We start from the raw sequence: 23,437 nt of genomic DNA, 5'->3' as shown, positions 1-23,437 counted from the left end.
CCTTTTCATTTCTAAGCTTAAAATCTAACATATTAAAACCAAATTTATCAAGTATTCAACAATTATAACTTTTAGAAACTTTAACAATTTTACAAATTGGTACACGGGCTAGCTAAATCAAGCTCTCAATACCTAAAAAACATAAAAGTTACAAGAAAATGACTTTTATACTTACCAAATTAGAAGACCGAATGTTGAAAGGAAAACCCTGGCTTCTCTAGGGCTTTTTTGAAGTTTTAGTTGAAGGAAAAACAAGGATGGAAGATGACAAGTTTTAATTTTAGTTATATACCTTAATTAACTTATAAATAATCCTAATTATATTAATTAATCCTTAATTAATATACATTAAACATATTTGACAATTTTAGTGGATGATAGTTGGCTATCACCACTGTTTAGCTATTATAGAGTGGGGAAATCACTCAATTGGTCCTTTAATTAATTAAAAATCTATAGCGATTAATTTTTACTACTTTTACAATTTAGTCTTTATACATTAATTAACTATCCAAATAAAAAAAATTTGGACCAAACTTTCATTAAACTCTATAATAACCTAGTAAATATTCAATAATAATATTTGCAAACTCGCGTATCGAAAATGAGATTTTGAAATCACCATTTTTGACACCACTAACTTTCGAGTCGTTACAGTGTTAAAATGAATATGAGCTTAGACATATAAAATGATTGTAAATTTTCATGAACAGGCATGAGATAAATTATTTCTTGAACATATGCATTTGTATAAAATTGTTTATATTGTTTTTAATTTTATAATTACCATTGAGCGATTCACTCAGCGCATGATTTTGTTTTCTCCGTACGCAGGTAATTTAGATTCCTAGTAGATCGTGAGGAGGTCTTCTCGGTAGCCAGAAATCTACCCCGACTCTACAATTTTTTTGTATTTTTTCTGGTTTTGTTAATAGTTTGGAATGTACCTACCTAAGTTGAGTCAAGCTTGTTACTTACTATGTCTATATATATACTTGTGGATTTAATAGTAGATGTAAGTATTTAGCTAATTGAATGTGGCCTATAGATAGTTATAATTTTGGTTTTATCAACTTTCCATGTTTTATGTTAATGACCAAAAATAATAAGTTCAAGTATGTTTGAGGTGATTGAATCTTATTAACTAGTTAGCTTATGGTTGATAAGGTATGATGAGTTGTTGATTGAGGTTTTACTGTGATTTAAATTAACGTTAGCAATGGTATTTGAATTTTTTGTGCATAACATACATGTTTAGAATTGGTTTGGAAAGTACTAGGTTTTACCCAAAGGAAATTTTGCAGAAATAGTATGTGACATCGTAACGAGAAATGACCTATAATGTCACGGTGAGACAAGGAACTCCGTCATCTCAATGAGGCCAAAACAGTAAGTGGCATCATGACATCATGACATGACAAACTATTTAGAGACGTCAAAATGAGGGAGTAATAACATCATGAAATTAACCTTATAATTTGATTTTTTTACAATTCAATCTTGATTCGATCTTGGGTTAACTTATGAGCTTTCGTAAGCTTGTATAAAACTCGGGAATGATTATATATTGTTTTGCTTGCGAAACAAGCTTAGGGTTTAATTCCACTCAACTCAATCTAACTAATTCTAGAGCAAACCCTAAAATATTTGTTAATTAATTCCACATCCACTTGTTAATCTCTTTAAGGTTTTAGTTACACGTGGATCTAAATGTAAATATCTCTAATTTAATTTCAAATATTAACAATAAATATTTAAAAGAGTAAAATATAGAAGAGAATATTTGAAGCCAGAGATATATATTGCTCGCAGAAACATAAAATCCTGTAACAAATGTTGAACAATTGTTGATCGGATGCAAAGAACACAAATGATTGAAGAAATAAACTAAAATTGCAATTGAAATTGAAAGGAACAATTTTTTTACAGAAAAATCCTAAAATAAAACCCTAATCTCAAAAGTAAACTAAAATCAAGGGAAGAAGCCCCCTAATTAGATCCTGGCATTAATATTTATAGGATTTATGTTAGATGACTTTTTAAGACCTAATACAATTGACTAAAAATAGATGATTGAAGCTATACGAACAAAAACACCGTTGGCAGATTAAGTGGCCTTGTCGCAGCAGTGTCGCGACATCGAAGGCAAAATACTCTTTTCAACATTTAAGTTGGGTTTCGTGACATCACACAGCTGGTGATGCTCCTTAGGTGGTCTAAAGTTGGTGTTGCAACATCCAAGCTGGGTGTTGCAACATCGAGGATAGTCCACTAACTCCTTAGCTTGAATTGATGTCCTGCACACTTAGTTAGCATGTTACTCTTCCTTTAGGCTCGGATTGTCCCAAAAGATTATAAAACACTCAAAATTGCTCATTTTCTTAACTAAATACTAAAATATAAAATTAACTACAACGATACCAAATTAGTAGAAAAAGACGTTTGCCAAGTGTTAGAAAGGACATAATTTTCCACAACAAATTATGGTAGATCAGTGGCAGGTCCATAGTGCGAAGAAATATCCAGCAGAGTTGTGCTACTGATTGCACTATGAAGGCCAAATATGAGGTATGGAAACAGTTATGACACTATAAGAATACATGTATAGCTAAACACCAAAGAAACCACATGAAGTCAAAACACATTGATAGAAAATATAATAAGGGAGATGGTAATGATTGACAGGATAGTGGATGTGGTCAAAATATCACATATGAGGACAAACCCAATAGATTTGTTTGCCAAGAATTTGATAGCTAGAGATTTTTGAAAAACATGTAGAGAACATAGGAATGTGAAACATGACTCGTCTACTTTACTAGGACAAGTGAGAGATTGTTGGATCTGGTGCCCTGAGTTAATTAATTTTATCTATGTACACTTGTATTTTTTTGAACAAATTGGTCTAATAAAATTATCCATGAATTACATTAATATCCTTTGTATATTGTCCTCAATGGTTTTTGCACGCAAAGAAAAATGGAAGCAAATATTAGCTCACTAGTTATCTAATGTTTAACTAATACTAAACAATATTACGTGGTTAGATTTTAATACAAAAAGACAACTTGTATTAGTAGATGAACCTCAACATGTCCTAATTCTATTCAGAAATGAGCAAACCAATTGAAATTCTAATATGGCATCTATCAAGTCTAATTGGGGACATAATTTGTCTTAAGCATTAGAGTGGATGACTACCAAAAGGTAGATACATAGATGTGACTGATTGGACTGGCAGTACATTGAACAGGACCTAAGTAGAATAGATTTTAAATTCGTTTATAGATTTACTCACTTCTGATGCTCATAGTCTGGCATAGCTTAATCCTGAGTGAATGGTGGATAATGTATGCGTGACTCATATACTTTGATGTAAGTAAAAGCCTGAGTTCAAATGGATGAGGAACCGAAAGTTGGTGCTTTGGGTATATAACTTCTGCAATATGTAGCACCATTCACAATAGTGGAATTCATAGTCCAAGAAATAGGTAAATGGTATCCTCTAATTGGCATTACATTATAGATGAAAAAGTAAACATGGCCATGAGCCATTTGTCTTTGTGATGAATGACTTAATTACTATTTGATAGTATTTGACTATTCATGAAGGAAGATGTAATGATTATCGTGAGATAAAATAAGATCATATTGGGATAACAGATTTATACCAAAGAGATTAAAGATATCCTATAAAGGTAACACACTTATTAAAAGGCCATTTGGACAATCCCTGATTGAGTAGCTTTTATAATGATATGTAATTAGGGAGAGCTTAGTCACGATACTATAGTGGAATGACTTCGTGACTAAATGAGTTTATAATTAATAGGAAAAAAGTTGGAACTTAATTGTAAATCATTTGAACCTTAATTACATATGTCCAATTGCTCCTTCTGCTAGCTCGTTGAAACCATAAATGAATTGCATTTATAATCAAATGAACATAAATCAATAAAAATGATAAATTTAGATAAAATGGTTACATTCGAAATAAAAGTGCTTTTTCACTAAGTATAAAATGACCTAAGAATCAATTTAAGTTTTTTGAATTATTATTTAATTAAATAATTAAAGTTCAAAATTAAATTCAATTAATTGGTCATTGAGAATCGATTGAATATAAAATGAAATATATTTTTGATATTTTCTTTTATGGTAAAGTTGCATTGACTATAACGAATTAGAATTGGGTTGAGAAAATTATTTAATTGGTAAATTAATTTATTTAAATTAATTTTATAAATATTATTTATTTTTGAAATAGAGAAATGTGTACTAGGTTGGATTAAATTACAAAGTGTCGGGTTAAAAGTCTAAGAAGCACATATAATTGAACCTAATATAAAAGAGACCCAAGTGTTATTTGTATTCTACAAATTGAACAAACATTCTTTTCTCTCTCCCTATAAATAGATGGCATTGGTAGGGTTAAAAACATAAGTTACATACAATTTTGCGATATTGTTATTCCACCCAAAAATATTCAAAATCTATTTTCTAAGTATAAATTCAATTTTTGGGGAATAACAATTCTACTGATTTCTATAGAAAGAAATTTACTTTCCTATTGAAAGTAAGAAAATTATTTATGGTTTTGTGTTTGATACATGATTGTCCGTGCGCACACTTAAAGTGATTCCTAGTATGAGAATAGCAGAGAAGATCATTTAGTTGAAAGCTGGGAACATCTAGGATTCGTCTCGTACAAAGCACATTACTTTTCGTAAAAAATTTATTGCTATCAATATCACAAACCGGCTTAGTTTTCAAATTTTTAATTTTCCACTATGATAGAAAATTATTTTTAAATCAGATTTTTCCAACTATCCGTGCTTTCCAGTAAGCGTAGTTTCGAACTTCAAGCATAAGAAGGCGAGATGTAGAACAACCTTCCCTAGCTAGAATCTAGCTACACCATAGATCTCCACTAATTACTTTAAGTGGTAAGATCTGATACCGATTGAAATTAATAAACTGTTGGTAGTGATTAAACAACGTGTTTAGAATGAGTGACAGGGAAGTGGACACATCTCTAGCACCAAATCTAGAAATGGGAAAAACACACAAGACACACAAGAATTATTTACACAATTTGATTTCTTTACGTCTACAAAACCTATTTGTCACATCCTAAAAATCGGGTTAGAATAAATTATGTTAGTGACAGGAAGTTTTCTAGTTCTGACTTTTAAAGTTATGTTTGAATGATTATAGGAAAAAAAGAGTTACTAGCCTGGCAGTTAAGAGCTAGTGAGTTCACCTTTGAAACCCAAGTTTGAATCCCTTCCCTCGCATCATTGTTATTTGTGCAATTTTGCTCCAAACCCTAGTATGTGTTACACCCTATTTTAAAAATAAATGCTGTAAAAGTTTAAACAAGAGTGAGATTTGGCTTAGTGGTTAAGTAATGTAGTTCCTAGAGACCTGAGTTCAATTCCCCTCGTTTGAATTTCTTTTTCAGTTGAGCATTGAGCCATCCATATTCTAGCAAACTTGTTCAAATTTCAATATGACTCAAACACTGAAAATCTCAATATTTTATTTGATTTTTCAAAAATGCTATTTTTTTTAGAAAAAAGAGATTAAAACTAAATTGTTTTTGAGGTTTTCTTCTTCTTTTTTCTCTCTTTTTCCTTTCCTTACCGTCCCACATTCTCTCCCACTCTCTTTGCTCTCATATTTTCTTTCTCTTTCTTCTTCTTGTGCCTCCCAAATATTGTGTCTCTCGCCATTGTTGTGCTGTCGCTTTGCATATTATTTTTGCTGCCATTTTTCCAGCCACATCATTGATATCTTAAATCACTAAATTGGCCTCTTTTCTTCCTTAAAAATCTCCTTTGAGCCATCATAACCAGCCTCTTCTTGCTTCCATTAAACCTCTATTGTCGCCTCCTCTTATTCACTCGTGGTGTACCAATTTGTTTCATTTTCTTTCTCAATTCTTTTTCTTTTGCTTGTTGTTATTTTCTGTTGTTTTTACAACTATTTTATTACTATTTCCAGCCTCTAAACTCCATCCTCTCTACTTCCAAAAATCCTTCCTTGTGCAGATCCTACATCGATCCCTTTGTTGTCACCGTTGGAGGTGTTGTTGCCCTTGGAGCACTATTGCTTTGGCTATTTTTTTCCCTTCTTTTGTTGCCCCTTGCAGTACTGTTTTCTTCACTTTTTCCTTGTTTAAACAGCCCATCACCTTGTGATTTTAGTGTGCATTCAATTTTTGTTTAAATAGTCGTCAATGATTTAGTCTTTGGGAAGCGTAAGTGTTGTTTTTCATTTACATCTTGTGTCATTTTTCTCCTCTATTATGTTTTTGATGATTTTTATGTCAAAGGATCGAATTTAAACTCCTCGAGTCAGCAGTGACGACAAACCTAATTGCATTTTCGTTTAGTAGTGAAATAGTGTAAATTGATTTGTCGAAGTTGGATACAAAGTGCAGCTTATGTAGTAAATTGATTTGCCAAAATTCCTAAGGCTTACTCATACTCCATCATTACCCATCTGATGGATCAATTCTTTCACATCACAAGGCAACTAAGCTTGCTCGTGGCTTATCCTTTACCACTTATCTTAGCGGAGTATTAGAGCGACTACTTTGGCTCTAAAATCCTACTCCAATGGTAATAAAGGCTTTCTAACTTACTCAAGGAGGGTTGTTACTGAATAGTCCTATGACTGATTCTTCCTTATTGCAGACTACTACCTATTAGTAATAGTTGGCATCTATTCTCATCTTGGGACTACCAAAAGACGTTTCCTTCTCCCGATGCTAACAAGTGCCCTACCATCATTGGTGGGTTTGAACAGTTTCTTACCACTCATTAATCCTCATAACTTCCCATACTCCCCCTTTCAATTATAAATAACCTGGACATGGTGGAGAAGTACATAAACTTGCAAGTCTTTTGCTTGATCCGTCCTTAATTTATATTTCAACCCTTTCTCTTATCTTTCTTTTTCTCCTCTTACCTCTTCATTGGGGTGCAGTTTCCACTCATTATCCCAACTCTAAAAAATTTTAGAACTACTTTCCTCAACTTCTATTTTTCCTGGCCTAACAGCCTAATATTATATAAAGGGTTTTCTCATTACCCCAGGAAGTCCATTTTCCCTACCTTGTGGTCTCGGCGTGAATCGAGGGAAGGTCGACCATGCACTTCCACTAGCTATTTCATCATCTTATGGAGGAGAAATTCTAGTTTTGCTTCCAGTCAACCTAGAATGTGGAGAAAGCCTTTTTCAAGAGTTGGAGAGGTTTCTCCCTTGCACCCAATCCATTACGGCTCATTCTATAGCATGGAGGAGGGACTATATCAGCATCACTTATCTCTCTTTATCTTTCCTGCCAAAGGTTCACCTATCCCCTTACCAAACCTAGCATAATGGCCTTCCTTGTCAGGCTCTAACATTACAGCCTAGCATCTTCACTACTATGCTATTCTTCTAATACAAATCCTACACCTCTTCCGTAGGATTACTAATGCCATCATTGGGTTCTACATTCCCAAGGATCTGCGGCGGCGCTCTTACTTCTTGCTAAAGACTAGCCAAGAAGAAGCAAAGACATCTTCAACGTGGCTATCCACCCTAGCGGCTAATAGAGCTACACTTCTTTTGTATTTTTATCTAGTGAAATTTCCTTTCTCTAATACTTGTACTTTCATTCTATGCACTTATTTATAACTTTTTCCGTACTCAGTTGCTTATACTTCCTTGTATCCTTTTAAAATGTATTTATTGGTAATTTTTACCACCATAATTTCTCAATTATACTTCTACGTATATTTCTTACATTCAACTACTGGTACTTACATCTTTGTTCACCAATCTAAGTGCATACATCCACATATCACATATTTTATCTGAACCATATTGAGGACTTGAGGGACTTAGCCAAATCGATCGCCATATACATAAGGGTACTTATTTCCAATCTTTTAAGTCATCAAAGGACTGACTAAACATATGTTTTGATACCACCAAATTTATAACACCCTACACCCAACCCGTCCGACGGATCCGAGTATAGAGTGTCACAAACGAACCTATACTTAATTAAACTAACTTAACTACTATAAAGAAGACTAAAAATAAAACCAATCTAATAATGAAATTTAAAATAATAATTCATACATCTAAGGCCTTAAGCCACTGAACACTTAATTATCAAGTTTTTGTATTTAACCAAACTGTTTGGTTAGACCACTCTAAAAATCTTAATAACGACTAACTGTCCAAAAAATCCAAATTTTAGAGAGGTTATCTAGCTTCACTATTATTGATCATGAGGTGAAGCCTCTAATAGTACCCTCTTTCTATGTGCATGACTCTAATTGTCTATCATTCATGCGCTCAACAACATCTTGCTTGGTCCCTCCTCAAAGTCCCTGATCATCCCCACAAGTCCTACGAACATATAACAAACCCTTATAAGTTCTATTCAATTTAGTGAGTTCCTTTACTGTGCCATAATTTAACCCCTATTATACGAGGGTAACAAACATAAAATAAAATAAACTTAAGTTCACTCCTTGCTCGCTTGATATGAGTATTCTACATCAGGGTGGTGGATTTCACTCGAAAATTTGAGCTACTCGACTCACCGTTATACCTTACTTAGTTGTATGTTGGTCTACCATCTTATACCTTAGTAGTAGCACTCTCTTGTCTTCCCGCTGAAGGTTTATAAAGCCATACCCTCTTTGGTGGACTTTCATGGTTGGACCAGTCCTTGGTAGACTCCCTATTTCCTTACCATAGTCCCAAAAAACTTGTTGGCATTTCCATATCATGCTGACCTTTAGTAAGCCTCACCTCTTTGACGAACCCATAGATTATCGTTTTGACAACTATGTGAGTCTACACTGTTACTTACTTGTTTCCTTCCTATAGAGTTATCCTTGTGGCAATACACCCTCAATAGACTTCCCTCTAAGAGGAATGGTCTTGATAGACATTTTGTCCTCTAGACAGAATCCTTATCTTGGGACAACACTTCTCTACCCTCTTACGAGATTTGTTCCTCGTGTACTACTTTATTGAGCTCCTCCTTGGCAGCTCTTCATTTTGTATCCTTACTTGTGATCCACGAATATTTCCTTTCTTTATTTCATTCACCCACATAGGGGATATTTGTTGGTCTCTAACCTATATAAGTAGGCCAACTCTCGCATGTCCTATCTTCCTCTAAACCTTTGTCCTTGCCTTATTAACTTTTACTACTTTTGGAGGATTCTTCAAGGTCTGCTTGCAACTACTCACACTTTCCTTTGCGTTTTCTTCTACGTGCATGAGTTCCCTTACTTGGCACACAGGCCTATACTCTTCATTTGAGGTCCTAGCTTACTTTCTGCATTTATTGCCTGACGGGTTCTACGGGTTGTCATGGTCAAGTTATGGTCTTATACCCTTCTTGCATTATTTCTCACATCCCTGTAAACTCACCTCGTGTTTACTGTCCTGATAGATTACCTCTATTTTGTATTTACTATCTCGATAGACTACCTCTATTTTATGTTTACTGCCCTAGCGAACTATCTTTATTCCATGTTTATTGCCTTGACGAACTATCTCTATTCCGTGTTTACTGTCCCAACGGACTATCTCTATGGATGTCATGGAGTCTTTCATCCATGGTTTTACACCGATTCACCATCCTGGCACATTATCTTTTAATGCCTCGGAGTCTTTCATCCATGGTCTTACACTGATTCGCCATCTTGGTGCACTATCTTTTGATGCCATGGAGTCTTTCATCCATGGTCTTACACTGTATACCTTATGTCATGTATCATGCTGTCATGGCGTTTTTCATTCATGGTCTTACGCTACGTACCACATACCAAATTGTCATAACATCTTTCATCTTTGGTCTTACTCCATATATCATCGTCACAATGTTGCCTCGAAAGACCAGTCGGTATCGTCATCGTGGTAAATACCATTCCATGATTCATATTACTCAAATCCTCCTTCTATTACCTCCTTTACACCTCCTATCTTTGATGTTCAAACACCACAGTGTTCCCTCTGCAAGGCCCGGAGCTTCATCCAAAGCGGTAACTAATGTGTTCTCTCCTTATTTCCCTTCCTAACTCCGTCTAACTCCTTGAGGTTTCCCACAGTAATGCAATGCATGCTCATATCATCATATTTCATACTTGTGCAAACATGGCATGCTTAATAATGTAGACCATAATAACAAGTTTAGAGCTTGGAACTCATATGTATCCTTATTAATCCCACAACTTAGCTCCCTTGAACGCCAGAGCTTCCATTCCCCTAGAAGCTAAGCATTACAACCAAAAATCATGGGTTATACTCAATATTCTTAGTTTAAACTCATTTTCTAGAAACATGCAAAACCCTTAAAATGATTTTGAAGTCCATAGCTTTATTTCCTTAACTTCTATGTACACAGAAAGGCTTAGAATCTTACTAGCTTCCTAGTTTCCCTACTTCTCTAGCTCCTTCCTCATAAAGACTTCTCCATGAAGAAGTTTCCGTGTCTTCTCCTTCTTCGAACTACAAAGAAGATGATGATGAAGAGAAAATGAAACTAAGTCGAAAAGAAAATCATCCTTAGGAGTCATCTCCCAATTATTTATAGCCATTCTCGCTCTATCACCAACCTTAGGAGAACCGTCTATTGCTAATTATGATGTCTCCCACTAAGGAATTGACTAGTTCCATCTTAACCGAACCAGAATTGGATCTCAACCATGTCTGATTTGATTCTTAGCTTCCCCATTTCTCTCAATATAAGCTTCCAGCTTGCGGTCTATTTCATTTTAGTCCCTTACTTATTTTAAATTTTGGGTTTATTGGAAATCGAGTGTAAGTTTAATTATCGTAATATAATTTTTTTTAATGATTACTGTTTAGACCTGCTACTGTAGACGGTACTTTTAGATTTAATTCAACCTCCCTCGATTACAATCTTTAGAGTACCTCCAGTACCCTCGTTGTACATTTACTATATTACAATTTGACCCATATATTTGCAGACACCACTACTATGTTTCTATATCTTTTTGTTGCAATATATCCAATTTTTGCATGTTTGGCAGCCGTCATTTGTGCTGAGCTAACTATAGTGCAAATTTGTCTCTCTTTTGTTAATAAGATAAAAAAAAGGTTTACCTATCTCAGGGGTATAAATCCATAATAGGCATATAGAAATTATTATATGTCAAATAACATCAGAAGCATTGGTTTCAAAACAAGAGTGAAGCCAAAATATTTTTTGAAAGGGGGAATTAAGTTGTATATATTTTTATGATAGTCTTTTTGCTCTAAATCTCTCATTGGATCCTATTCTTTTGTTAGTAGAAACGAAAATTTAGTTGCTGATAGGATTGATGTGTATACTTGAAGAGGAAATGGTCTCCGGCCACCTGGGTGGTTAATTTCCCTGCTGATTGAATTCGAGTTTCAATGAAAAAATATGTATAGAAAATAATCCATTAACATTTCGTGTTTTTTTATTAGATACAAAAATATATAGCAGGATGAAACTAGCATTTGGAAGCAAACTCCATCTTAATCAGTTTGGTGAACAACCAAGTGATGAAATGTGTGTCTAAATAAAACTGCTAATAATAATAATAATAATTTGAAAGCTAATAGAATCTCTCTTAAATAATATTCTCTATCACTGGTACAATTATTATTAAGATGAAATCCAAATCTAAAATTTTACAGATAATATGGGAAATAAAAATATTAGGGAGGGAAAAGCGAAAGAAATCTAATTTAATTCTAATATAGATTTTAGCAACACTTCTGACTTTAATTTAATTCTAAATTTATAAGAACAATCTTATCAATGTGTGTTAGCTGCAAAATGTTCCCACCTGATTGCGGAATTAACACATGAAAAATCTCGCTCTCCTCTCTACCTGGCAAAGATTCCAGCACAATTCTATATTTTGGAGCTCGTGGGATTTTTTTAATTTTCTCTTCATTTGATACAATTCAGATTACAAGATTTGATATGCTTTGCTTATATTATCTTGACATTTTCTAATCCAAGTAGGAAATGATATATTTCCAGTGTAAATTCTTTAATTTTAGGATTATTAAAATAATTTTTATTTTTTGAAAAGAAATAAAGCGAATGCAATTGAGAGACTATAAAGCAATATAAATAGAGCGCTAGATTTGGGTATCGCAACCACACCAGCTCAAACTTATATAGAGTAATTCCAAAAGGGCCTTTGATTGGCACTTGAACAGCTCAAAATTTCATTTTTATAAACACTTCCAGCTTTTCCACCTGCTATTTATTATTAATCTTCTCTATCAGTTTTAACAACAATCTTCAATCCCATTCCTTTTTCTTCTTCTTCCTCCTCCTCCTCCTCCTCCTCCTCTTCGATTGTAAAAGGTTGATATTTTGTCACCTCATGAGGTGATGTAGATCAAACCCAGAATGCCGAAACACTGAAACTAATAAATTTACATATAGGCCAAAAGCCATTGCTTGAGAGTTTCTTTTTTCCTCTTTCTCTGTCTGTTGCGCTGTTTTTGTGTTATTGGTGGTTAAAGGTTGATATTTTGTCACCTCATGAGGTGATGTAGATCAAACCCAGAATGCCGAAACACTGAAACTAATAAATTTACATATAGGCCAAAAGCCATTGCTTGAGAGTTTCTCTTTTCCTCTTTCTCTGTCTGTTGCCCTGTTTTTGGGTTATTGGTGGTTAAATTTCAATAAAACTAAAGGTACACGCAGAAGGGTTTCCGTATTATACGTCCCTCAACAGCTCATCAAAACCCATAACCAGCCTGTCTTCCTCATGAAACCCACTTTCTCTTCATTTCACTCTCTCCATTCTCCGCTCTTTCATCCTCTTCTTTCCCTGCAACGGCGTCCACGGTGCCCACGCATGGACTCCTCTTCACCCCCTCACCATCACTCCAATCAAAACAAGACCAAAATTATCGTCACCATGGGTGCCACCGGCTGCGGAAAGTCCCGCCTCTCCGTCGACTTGGCCACCCATTTCCCTCACTCTCAAATCATAAACTCAGACAAAATGCAACTTTACAACGGCTTAGACATAACAACCAACAAAATCCCTCCCCACGAAAGGAAAGGGGTTCCTCACTTTCTGCTGGGGGACTTGGACACCATCGACGCCGACGTGTTGCCCTCGCAGTTCCGCTCGGCTGCGGGTTTAACCATTGCCAACATTGTTTCGCGTGGAAACTTACCGCTTCTTGTTGGTGGGTCCAACTCTTTTATTCATGCTCTCCTTGTGGAAACCTTTGACCCACAAGTGGACGTATTCACCGGGCCAGACTCGGTGACTCATCTCCTAAGGTATGATTGCTGCTTTCTTTGGGTTGACGTGGCTTGGTCGGTACTGTCCGACTATTTGTGTGAACGAGTGGATGAGATGCTGGAGTCGGGGATGCTGGAGGAGTTGGCTCAATTCTATGAACCAACAAAAGTAGGTGTCCGGGTCGGGTTAAGAAAAGCAATAGGAGTGTCCGAATTCGACGAATATTTTAGAAAGTACCCTCCATGGGAAAGCGAGGCAAACGGAAGGATACCAAAGGAAGGGTGCGATCAGGCACGGAAGGAAGCGTACGAGGAAGCAGTGAGACTGATCAAAGACAACACGTGTATATTGGCGAAGAGGCAGATAGGGAAGATTATGCGACTGAGAAAGGCAGGGTGGGACCTAAAGAGATTAGACGCAACCGCGACGTTTAGAGCGATGATGATGAAGAAGAAGAAAAACAAGTCGTCATCAGCAGCATCGTCGGACTTAGAATGGAGGGATATATGGGAAAGGGAAGTGATGGAACCAAGCGTGAAGGCCGTGAGGCGATTTCTGCAGTAGGTTTGTCCAGCTTTTTTCCAGCTAATTTTATTCTTTCTCTTTCTCTCTTTCATCTTTCTATATGCACACATAAACGTACGTTGGAACGGATTAGGCAGAGTCCAAATGGAAGGGAAATGGCGACCAATTTTGGACGAGTAGGCCGCCTTTGGTTCCACTTAGTGCCAATGGTGAGGCCGTTAGGTGCTGGGGGCTAAGAGCTATACCCCCCCCCCCCCAAAAAAAAAAAAACAACAAAATTTTGTAGGTAAACAGATTTTGTGAATTTTTTTTTAGTTGCTTTCTGCTAATGTTAGAGTGTAAGTAAAATGGAATGATATTTTGGCTCGTATGTTGTTATGATTAAGGAATGTGAGGAATTGGAAGAGACCAAACTGTTGAAATGGGAGACTATTTTATAATGGCTTCATTTTATCAGAATGGTACAAAAATGCCTTTTATTTGCTTGTTCCTTTAAAAATCCTATGCAAATGGTTGAGTCGCCAATTAAAATGTTGTATTGTCTCTCCAAGTCCACTGTTCATAGGCAGCAAAAAGAATGAACACATACTTTTTAACTTATGTCAATTTGGCCTTTCATACTTTATAGTTTTTGGTCATTATTGATTTCATGTAAACCTAATGTATCAACAGCTCTATTTGGAATCAAAAACCTATACCTAGGTTGCCACGTCGGATGACGTGAAATTTACATCCAGCAGTATGATTCTAATCAATGACCCACATTTTTAACCAAACCATAAGCATCAACCCAACTGCTTTAACCAAATAAAAAGAACCCTAAATAATCGCCACTTCAAGTAACTTGAATTGCGGAGATAATTGGTTTGCCAGAACTTGATTTCAGCTACTGTTTTCGTAATGTGTATAAGCAATCGAAGGAATGAATTAGGTCTAATTACAAATTTTCCAAAACTAAACATATATATAAATGTAGATCGAATTTTTATTCAACAAAAATAATTCAATTTCTGTCTTAAGTTTCAACAAAGGAGATAAATATATTATCCTATATTTTTACTCCATTTTCAGTTGGTAGCTCAAGAAATAGTTGTCAACTTGATCATTATATATATATATATATATATATATATATTATATCATCCAAAACATACCCAAAATATAATTTTCATTATCTAATTGCAGCCCTGGATCCTTGGAACACCAGAGCAATGGTCCTAATGCTCTGTAATCTATTTTTTTGACGAGAATACCTTATTTCCAGTTTTGTACTAATAAGAAAAAAAGGCCCCTTTCTCTCGTCGGCTGAGCTAAGCTTAACTAACTGCTGCCATAAAACTTTGGGAAGTCAATTCTGGTAATTAAATGTCTTTACATTCTTTAAAATGATGGAACGAATTGTCAATTTTCTGCCAGAGCCAGAAATTGCAGATACACACAGTTTCTATTACATTTATTTTGTAATTGAAGAGTGAGTCCATATCAACATACCAATTATTGATGGGTTGAATGGAAAGTTATCTATTACGGTAAGATTTCGAGTTTAAATTTTATCTTTCATTTATAAATTTATTAAATATCGAAACGAAAAAATGTGGGAGTCTTTTAATAAATTATAAGGCCATCTACCAAAAGTAAGCAGTGAGAAAGATGAGCTCTGGTTATTGACCAGATTTGGATGCTATTAGGTCCACCGTGCAGCTGCATCCAATTGCCTCAATAACATATGATATGTATGGGATTTAAAATAAGTAGGCAATTTGAGATTAGGTTCATCACATGCCACATTTATTGGGATTTAAAATAAGTAGGCAATTTGACAAACATTTCACTAAATATTAGATTATTACATATTTATAATGTTAATGAAAATTTTATATGTAAAAAGAATTGTATAAAAAATAGTAAATTTTAAGTGGAATGATAAAGATGAGATTTTAAGACTTTTGCATTTTAGTTCAAGTTTTACTTGTGTGAGTTTTTTTAAATTTATTCTATTTTATATAGAATATTACGGGTAGAGATGAACAAATGTCTAATAAAACTATTTTAACTGTCACTTCATACAAATCAAAACAAAAATATAAAATATAAAAATACGACATTTTAAAAAAATAATAATTTCTTAATTAAATTCTTCACACCAACTCAACCTTAAGATGACATCACCAGCCTAATTTCTTAAAGCCAGCTTATACAACCTTCGTCTTCGTGCACCATTTGGCTGCAGCCGAAATTAGAAAAGCAATTAAATTATGCAGCAGCAGCTTGGATTAGGATAATTATTGGCATGAACTCATAATTGCCTTATTTTTTTATCCCCTCCACTGCCTGACAACCAGATGTTCCATTAACCTATTATTTGCAAATATATATATACACTGTATCCGTATGCATGGTCTGCACGTAGAAGCCAGACATCATCTGTAACTTGATTAATCCCTGTTTTCAAATCCAATAAATTAAGGGTTAAGGGAATGTTTTGGTTATAACCAAACCACTTGAAGCTGGATTGCCTGAAACAGGACCTGCTGTATTAAACTTGAACATGCAATGCAACCCCATTTGCAGTCATTGTCTGAAAACTGGAACATGTATTTCCAAACACCCACTTTAACCACATACTCAGTAAAAGCCACCATCAACAGGTTTCAATCACATTCAATTCCTCCTTTTTTTCAGTTTTTGGTTCCCATATTTTTATAAATTAGTACACTCACTTGGTTCAAAAAGGGAAGTCCAATGGCCGAAAGTGGAAACCGACAGCACAGGAGGAAATGCTGTTGCAAAATAGCATATCGGGTCTTAATCATAGGGCTGAAGTTAGGACCTTAAATTACTCAACTGTGGATCTCAAGGGATGAAGAATTGAAGATTAATAATAGCTGTGCAGGAAATAGTTTATGTCACCCACCGCATTAGCTTTGTGAGAAGTGCTCTTTGTAATTAGGTAAAAGAAGTTCTCATTCATCTTTTGGCCTAACAAAGCGGATGGATTGACTTTAGCCTAATACTGTGCCATTCCTTTCATCATCTCTAATAATAGTAATGATTTCATGTTTAATTTACAACTCTTTTCCACAGTGCCAGTACCCTTTTTCTTAACCATATGAACGACAATTAGGAAAATAAGTGTTTTTTTGGTTGCTAACTGGCCGACAATGGCAAGGATTTATACCAGTGAACACCATGTTTAATTGTTTTTCTTCTGCTAGAAATGCCGAATATGTCGGTAAGAGTTTATCATACATACTATAAGCTTGTTAAAATGACGATATCATAAATCTTATATTATGATCATCAGCAACTTTTGTCGGTAGATTTCATGGATTATAAGGAACTATCATTATTATCTGTACATATTCAATATTGAACAAATATTTCAAGCAAATGTATATTTTTTTTATGCAATGTTATTATAATTGGAGCTTATAAATTTCCAAATTGGCATTATATTTATACAGTCAAAGTCACTTCCAGCTTTCAACTTGCATCATCCATATCTGCACTGAATTGCTTGGTCCATGTGCAATGTGAAGAAGAAAGTAAACATGACACTTGGGAATGAGCTCGGGAGAGAAAGGAATGCCACTAATTAAATTTTTGTAGGTGAATATAGAGGTCCCGACTTGATCAAATTAGTCCCTCTATTATTAAAAAGAATCAAATAAGGTTAGTATAGAGTTATCATTTATTGTTTAGCAAAATTAATATTTTTAAGGCTTTTATGGTTTTGTAAATGAAATTTTTGTTTAGAATTGATCTGCAATTAAACATAACAATTTTCAAGACATTTTTATACAGTAAATGTTAGCTCTAGTACAATTTGAATTTATTTGATTCTTTTAATAGTATAGGGCTAAATTGATCTATTTAATAATAAAGAGGCTAATTTAAAACTTTTCAAATACTTTAACCATATTTCTACGTCTCTAATTCTATTCAAATTCATTTATTTAAACCAAATTTGACGAAAAATTTCACTAATCCAAATTTGATTCGCTTTTAAGTCAAAATAATTTACATCTAAATTGAATCCAAAATATTTAAATTCGATCCTCTTAGATTAAATTCATTTTCTTTTAAGAAATTAATTTAAGAAATACTAATTATAACATAAGTTATTAGTATATATGGGAATATATTAAGGTATGAAGTATGCAGCTACAAATTAGTAAAATGAAAAATGAAGATTGGTGTATTATATATTGTGTTAGGTTATTATAAATCAAAATTTTAATCATAGTTGTAAATCAATCTTACTATTTTTATTTTAAATCAAGCCATTAGATTGAATAAATAGTGTAATACTCAATTTTAGCCAGGACTCACATATGGAAACATAATCTTCGAGGATATGCAATCTTAGATATGATATGCAATCCTCACTACACCAAAACAGGTTTTTAGCGGCGTTTTTTTATGCTTTTAAGCGCCGCTAAAAGTATTTGCGGCGTTTTTGAAAGCGCCGCAAAAAATGCCGCTGTTGTTAACGCCGCAAACGTTTGTGGCGTTTTTAGAAATAAACGCCGCTATAGATTAGGAGCTTTAGCGGCGCTTTTACACAAACGCCGCTATAGATCAAGACCTTTAGCGGCGCTTTTCCCACAAACGCCGCTATAGATCAGAACCTTTAGCGGCGCTTTTACACAAACGCCGCTATAGCTCAAGATCTTTAGCGACGCTTATCCCACAAAAGCCGCTATAGGTCGTGACTTTTAGCGGCACTTTTCCTACAAACGCCGCTAAAAACATATATTTAAAAAATAATTTTTTTTCAAATAATATTTATTTCTATGATAAATATTATATTATGTTTTAAAAATTTAAATTTTCTACGAAAATTTTAACTTTAAAACTAGATATAAAAATTAATGAATTTAGAATTTAGAATTTAAAATAATACATTAATAACACAATTAAAATCCAAAAGTTAGAACTCTTAAGTAAAATAAATATCATGCTTATAATGCTTATAATGCTTATTGAATTTAAATTTAGAATTTAAAATAATAAATTAATAACTGTACAAATGTTTAGAAAATATTAAAGAATCTTTCATATCATACTTATAACAGGGATGCTTTTACAAATATCATGCTCCATAATTAGTGTAAGAAGAGCAAATCCTTATATAGATGGCAAATCCACTTCTGTCAAAATGAGATCTACATTATGTGGTCTTCCTTTCAGCATCTCCCATGCCTTCAAGCCATCAGGAACAGTAGCAACTACTCAAAAAGAAAACCCATTTTCAGTCACAAATGTACAAGTTAATATTGCAAACAGTTTCTTATTTTAAGCAAGAATCAACAGGCAATTTTCCAGCCCCCCAAAAATGTAAAAATAATAAATTGAACCACAATCCATAATCAAATATTTGTTATTTACATTTAAGGGTCAAGCGAGCACTTATAGTACAAAAATAAAATATCAAGCTGAAGCCAACATACCCGATAGTGCACTTTGATTCTATCACCTTTGTGAGTTTGAAACTCGCATGATTTGGGCTTATGCTGTGAAAAAGTGAAGAAAAAAAAGACATAATAAGACAACAAGCAACAAAGAATGGCAATAAAAAAGGAAACAATTTCTAATATATCAACAGAGTTCGAGTGCTGCAATTTAAGTTTTAGCTACTAGTGTTCAACTTGTAAGTATTTAGCCGAATGAAAATTTCATTGAGGAGATGTGAAAAAAATGATAGCTGCTAAGTTACAAATAAAGCTTTAATCCTATATTCCTATTCCTAGATTAAAACTTTAACAATAACTTATAATCCTAACCATCCATCCATATCTCCAACAATCAATAAATAAGACTGAAACAATATAATATCATAGTAGCAGCTCCTGCATTACACAAGCATATATATAATACCAGCTGGGAGAAGCATGTAGTGGGAAATATGGAACAAAAACACTACCATGAAAAGAACGAAGATACTGATAACACAAAGAAATAGAACACTCAATGAGAAAAAAGGTGCAACAAAGCTAACATCGAATGTTAAATTTTAGATTTTCTTCCTTCCTTTTCCCTTTTTATCAGCACATTACAGGGTAAAGAAATGGACTGTTAGGAGAACATGAAACCAAAACATGCAAACATTCAAAAATTCCACATAGTGTTGGTAAAACATCATGTATAAATTATAAAGTAATATCACTTTTAAAAAAAAAAAAGCAAATTTTACCTCAAAATGGTTACATCAATTTGGTTTGGTAAGACTACCTCAGATAGTACCTTTGAGGAGTCCGTAACCCACATTGCATCAGGAGAAGGTTGAGGCAAGCACAAAACAGGGGTGCCCTCAGCATCAAGAGCAAACCTTACACCAACACCAAAGGGCCACCCATCTTGAGCTAGAGTTGAAAGGGCCCCTATAGAAGACAATTCCATTATGGTCCTAGAAACCTTGGCGGGAAATGGCTTGTGGCTGGTTTTGTTGGTGGGACTGAAACAGTGGAGAGCGATGAGCATAATTTGAAGGAGGGTTTGGATTTTGCTTGAAGGAATTTGGGTTTTGGAGGGAAGGGTGGAAGGGGAAAGTGTGTCGACATGACTAAGCAAACAAACATAATTAATCTTAATTATTATTCGGTTTTGGAGGGAAGGGTGGAAAATAAAAATCACTTCCCATCTAATGGAGTAGATTTAGCTGAATTCCCATCTCTCTTCATCATATACAAGTAAACAAAAGGAATTAAACATGTATTTCACTCAAATCAGGTTATCTTTGGTTTCGGTATTATATAAATCGACAAGTAAATTTTATAAGTTTCAGACATCCAAGGAAGGAATAAAGTAGCACAATCTCTCAAGCTTGGCGAAGGCAAAAGCTCTTAGGCGGCCACTGCGAATGTTTTTGAGAAACAAGCCTTTGAATTTGTCATCAGCAACACATATACATCAATTTAAAAACTCATTTTCACTGAAAATAGCTGGATTTCAATCACAAATTATATTTAAAAAGTGAAACAATTATAAAGATATAATAAAAGGTCTCAGACATCCAAGGAAGGATAAAAGCAGCACATACTCTCAAGCCCGGAGAAAAGCGAAAGCTCTCAGGTGGCCACTGCGAATGTTTTGAGAAACAAGCCCTACAACTTATCATCATAAACCCATACACATGAAATATATTATCATTTGACTCAATTTTATGAATATCGTTTATCAATGGAACTGAAAAAAAAAAGGGAAAAATATACAACCAGATTTCTGAGAAAATAATTTGATTTTCAAGCGCAAATAATGAAAAACAACTATATACAAGTCATAAAAGGTCTCAGACATCCAAGGAAGGAATGAAGCAGCACAAGCTCTCAAGCCTGGCGAAAGGCGAAAGCTCTTAGACGGCCACTGCTAATGTTTTGAGAAACAAGCCTTTGGATTATCATCATAAACCCATACACAACAAATATATTTTCCTTTGACTGAATTTTAAGAATATCGTTTATCAATTGAACTGAAAAAAAAAAAGGGAAAAAATGTACAACCAGATTTCTGAGGAAGTGACTGGGTTTTCAAGCACAAATAATGAAAACAACAATCATATAGAAGTCATAAAAGGTCTCAGACATCCAAGGAAGGAAGGAAGCAGCACAAGCTCTCAAGCCCGGCGAAAGGCGAAAGCCCAAAAATAAAAAACCTGGTAGAGTTCTCGAAAAACAGAGTCATCGTTGGCTTCGGTCAAGGACTGCAGCAAGAACCGAACATTAGCGGCTTTTTGGCTATAAACACTGCCAAAGCTCGCATATTTTATAATTTTTTATATGCAATTATCGTATATTGCATATCAATTTTAAACTAATAATCTTTACAATTTATTATGTCTCTTTTACAATTATATAAGACCTTATTTAATATATAAATTAAAAAATACTAATTAATCTAAACCTTAAACCCTAACTCAACCCTGAATCTCTAAACCCTAAATCACTAACTCTTAACCCCAAACCACTAACCTCTAAATCTTATTTAATATAGAAATTAAAAAACACTAATTAATCTAAATTATAAACCCTAACCCTAACCCGACCCCAAATCCCTAACCCCTAACCCCTAAACATTATTTAATATATAAATTAAAATACACTAATTAATCTAAACCCTAAATCCTAACCTAACACTAAATCTATAAACCTTAAATCCCTAACTCTTAATCTCTAACCCTTAACCCCTAACCCATAAACCTTAAATCACAACCCTTAAATCAGAATCCCTAACCCATAATCTCTAATTCCATAATTTATAAACCTTAAAATTGCAACTCTTAAACCAGCCCTAAATCCTAAATTAACCATATATATACCCTAAACCATATATATTAAACACTAAACTATAATGATAATTAAATTAAATATTTTAAAATTAATACTATCGTATCTTTTACAATTATATTTGAAATTATTTAATATATAAATTAAAAATCAATCAATCATGTACACAAAAAATTTTAAAATTATTTTAAATAATGGTATTTTAATTTCTTCATTTTTAACAAATATTTTTCTATGTTTTTTTAGTTCAAATTTATCCATTTTCAACAAATATTCAATTAAAAATAAATTAAATAGTAAATAGCAGATAAAATGTTTTTGCGGCGCTTTTTTAAAAACGCCGCTAAAGATCTGAGCATTAGCGGCGCTTTCTAAAAAACGCCGCTAAAGATATGAGCATTAGCGGTTCTTCTCAAAAACGCCGCTAAAGATCTGAGCATTAGCGGCGCTTTCTCAAAAACGCCGCTAAATATCTGAGCATTAGCGGCGCTTTTTTTAAAAACGCCGCTAAAGATCTAAAAGGTACAAAACGATGTCGTTGGGCTTAGACTTTTTGCGGCATTTTTCCAAAAAACGCCGCTAATGCTAATTTTTAGCGGCGCTTTACTGGAAACGCCGCTAATGCTCGATCTTTAGCGGCGTTTTACATAAAGCGCCGCTAATGCTCGATTTTTAGTGGCGTTTTTTGTCCAAACGCCGCTAAAAATGCCGCTAAAAGCATGTTTTGGTGTAGTGCCTAGATATGATATATGCAATCTTAGATATGATATGTAATCTTAGAAGATGTGATTTTGTAATCTTAGAGATTTAATTTGTAGATACCCTTTAATCTTCACCGTTGATGTAATTGATCTGTACCGTTAGATTTGGGGAGGCTCAGCTATAAATAGAGGCCTCTCCCTTCATTGTAAAAAAAAAAGGAGGATAGAGGAGGAATAAAAAAGAGAACGATTGGCAGTTTTTTTAAAGGTGGCTTACTATTTTTTTCTTTCGATTATTTTTTTTACTTATTTACGATTTTAAAAAAGGGAGAAGGTGATACCACTGCGAATTTTATTTATTTATTTTTATTTAGCCCCTCTGCCTTTTAATGTTTTTGTAATTAAGTTTTTTTTATTTTTTTAATTTACCCTTTTATTTATTTTTATTTCAATTGGTCTAATTTGAGCAGGCGTCGTTTAGAGGAGAAGGACAATTTCCTTTCCAGCCCTCTGCATTCTTTTGCGTTCAATATGGTCCTTGAGACTTCAATTATTTGCTGAATTTGCCTAGCTTTTTATCACATTTTAAAATTATTCATTTTTAGAATTAATTAATTTCAAAATATTTTCT

The 23,437-nt window shown here is 33.9% G+C and overlaps 1 protein-coding gene, 1 long non-coding RNA gene and 3 other non-coding genes across 5 annotated transcripts; 1 reads left to right on the top strand and 4 right to left on the bottom strand.

Annotated features, from left to right (window-relative positions):
* Positions 1–12,165: 12,165 nt before the first annotated feature.
* On the top strand, positions 12,166–14,299 carry LOC105780987 (adenylate isopentenyltransferase). Its single transcript, XM_012605542.2, has one exon. The coding sequence runs from the start codon at positions 12,807–12,809 to the stop codon at positions 13,857–13,859; it is 1,053 nt and encodes a 350-aa protein (XP_012460996.1). The 5' UTR covers positions 12,166–12,806; the 3' UTR covers positions 13,860–14,299.
* A 4,556-nt stretch (positions 14,300–18,855) lies between these two features.
* LOC105781017 (uncharacterized) lies at positions 18,856–19,697 on the bottom strand. Its single transcript, XR_001129459.2, has 2 exons — positions 19,274–19,697; positions 18,856–19,051 (listed from the first exon to the last, which is right to left on the bottom strand). It is a non-coding gene; the product is annotated as an uncharacterized LOC105781017 (long non-coding RNA).
* A 902-nt stretch (positions 19,698–20,599) lies between these two features.
* LOC128040663 (small nucleolar RNA SNORD14) lies at positions 20,600–20,724 on the bottom strand. The gene has a single exon (XR_008195469.1). It is a non-coding gene; the product is annotated as a small nucleolar RNA SNORD14 (small nucleolar RNA).
* A 99-nt stretch (positions 20,725–20,823) lies between these two features.
* LOC128040885 (small nucleolar RNA SNORD14) lies at positions 20,824–20,948 on the bottom strand. Its single transcript, XR_008195690.1, has one exon. It is a non-coding gene; the product is annotated as a small nucleolar RNA SNORD14 (small nucleolar RNA).
* A 159-nt stretch (positions 20,949–21,107) lies between these two features.
* On the bottom strand, positions 21,108–21,231 carry LOC128040873 (small nucleolar RNA SNORD14). The gene has a single exon (XR_008195679.1). It is a non-coding gene; the product is annotated as a small nucleolar RNA SNORD14 (small nucleolar RNA).
* Between the last annotated feature and the right edge of the window lie 2,206 nt (positions 21,232–23,437).

This window comes from Gossypium raimondii, chromosome 4 (assembly GCF_025698545.1).
Source record: "Gossypium raimondii isolate GPD5lz chromosome 4, ASM2569854v1, whole genome shotgun sequence".
Lineage (NCBI taxonomy): Eukaryota > Viridiplantae > Streptophyta > Magnoliopsida > Malvales > Malvaceae > Gossypium > Gossypium raimondii.
The sequence above is the reverse complement of the archived record's forward strand: the minus strand, read 5'-3'. Positions and strand labels throughout refer to the sequence as shown.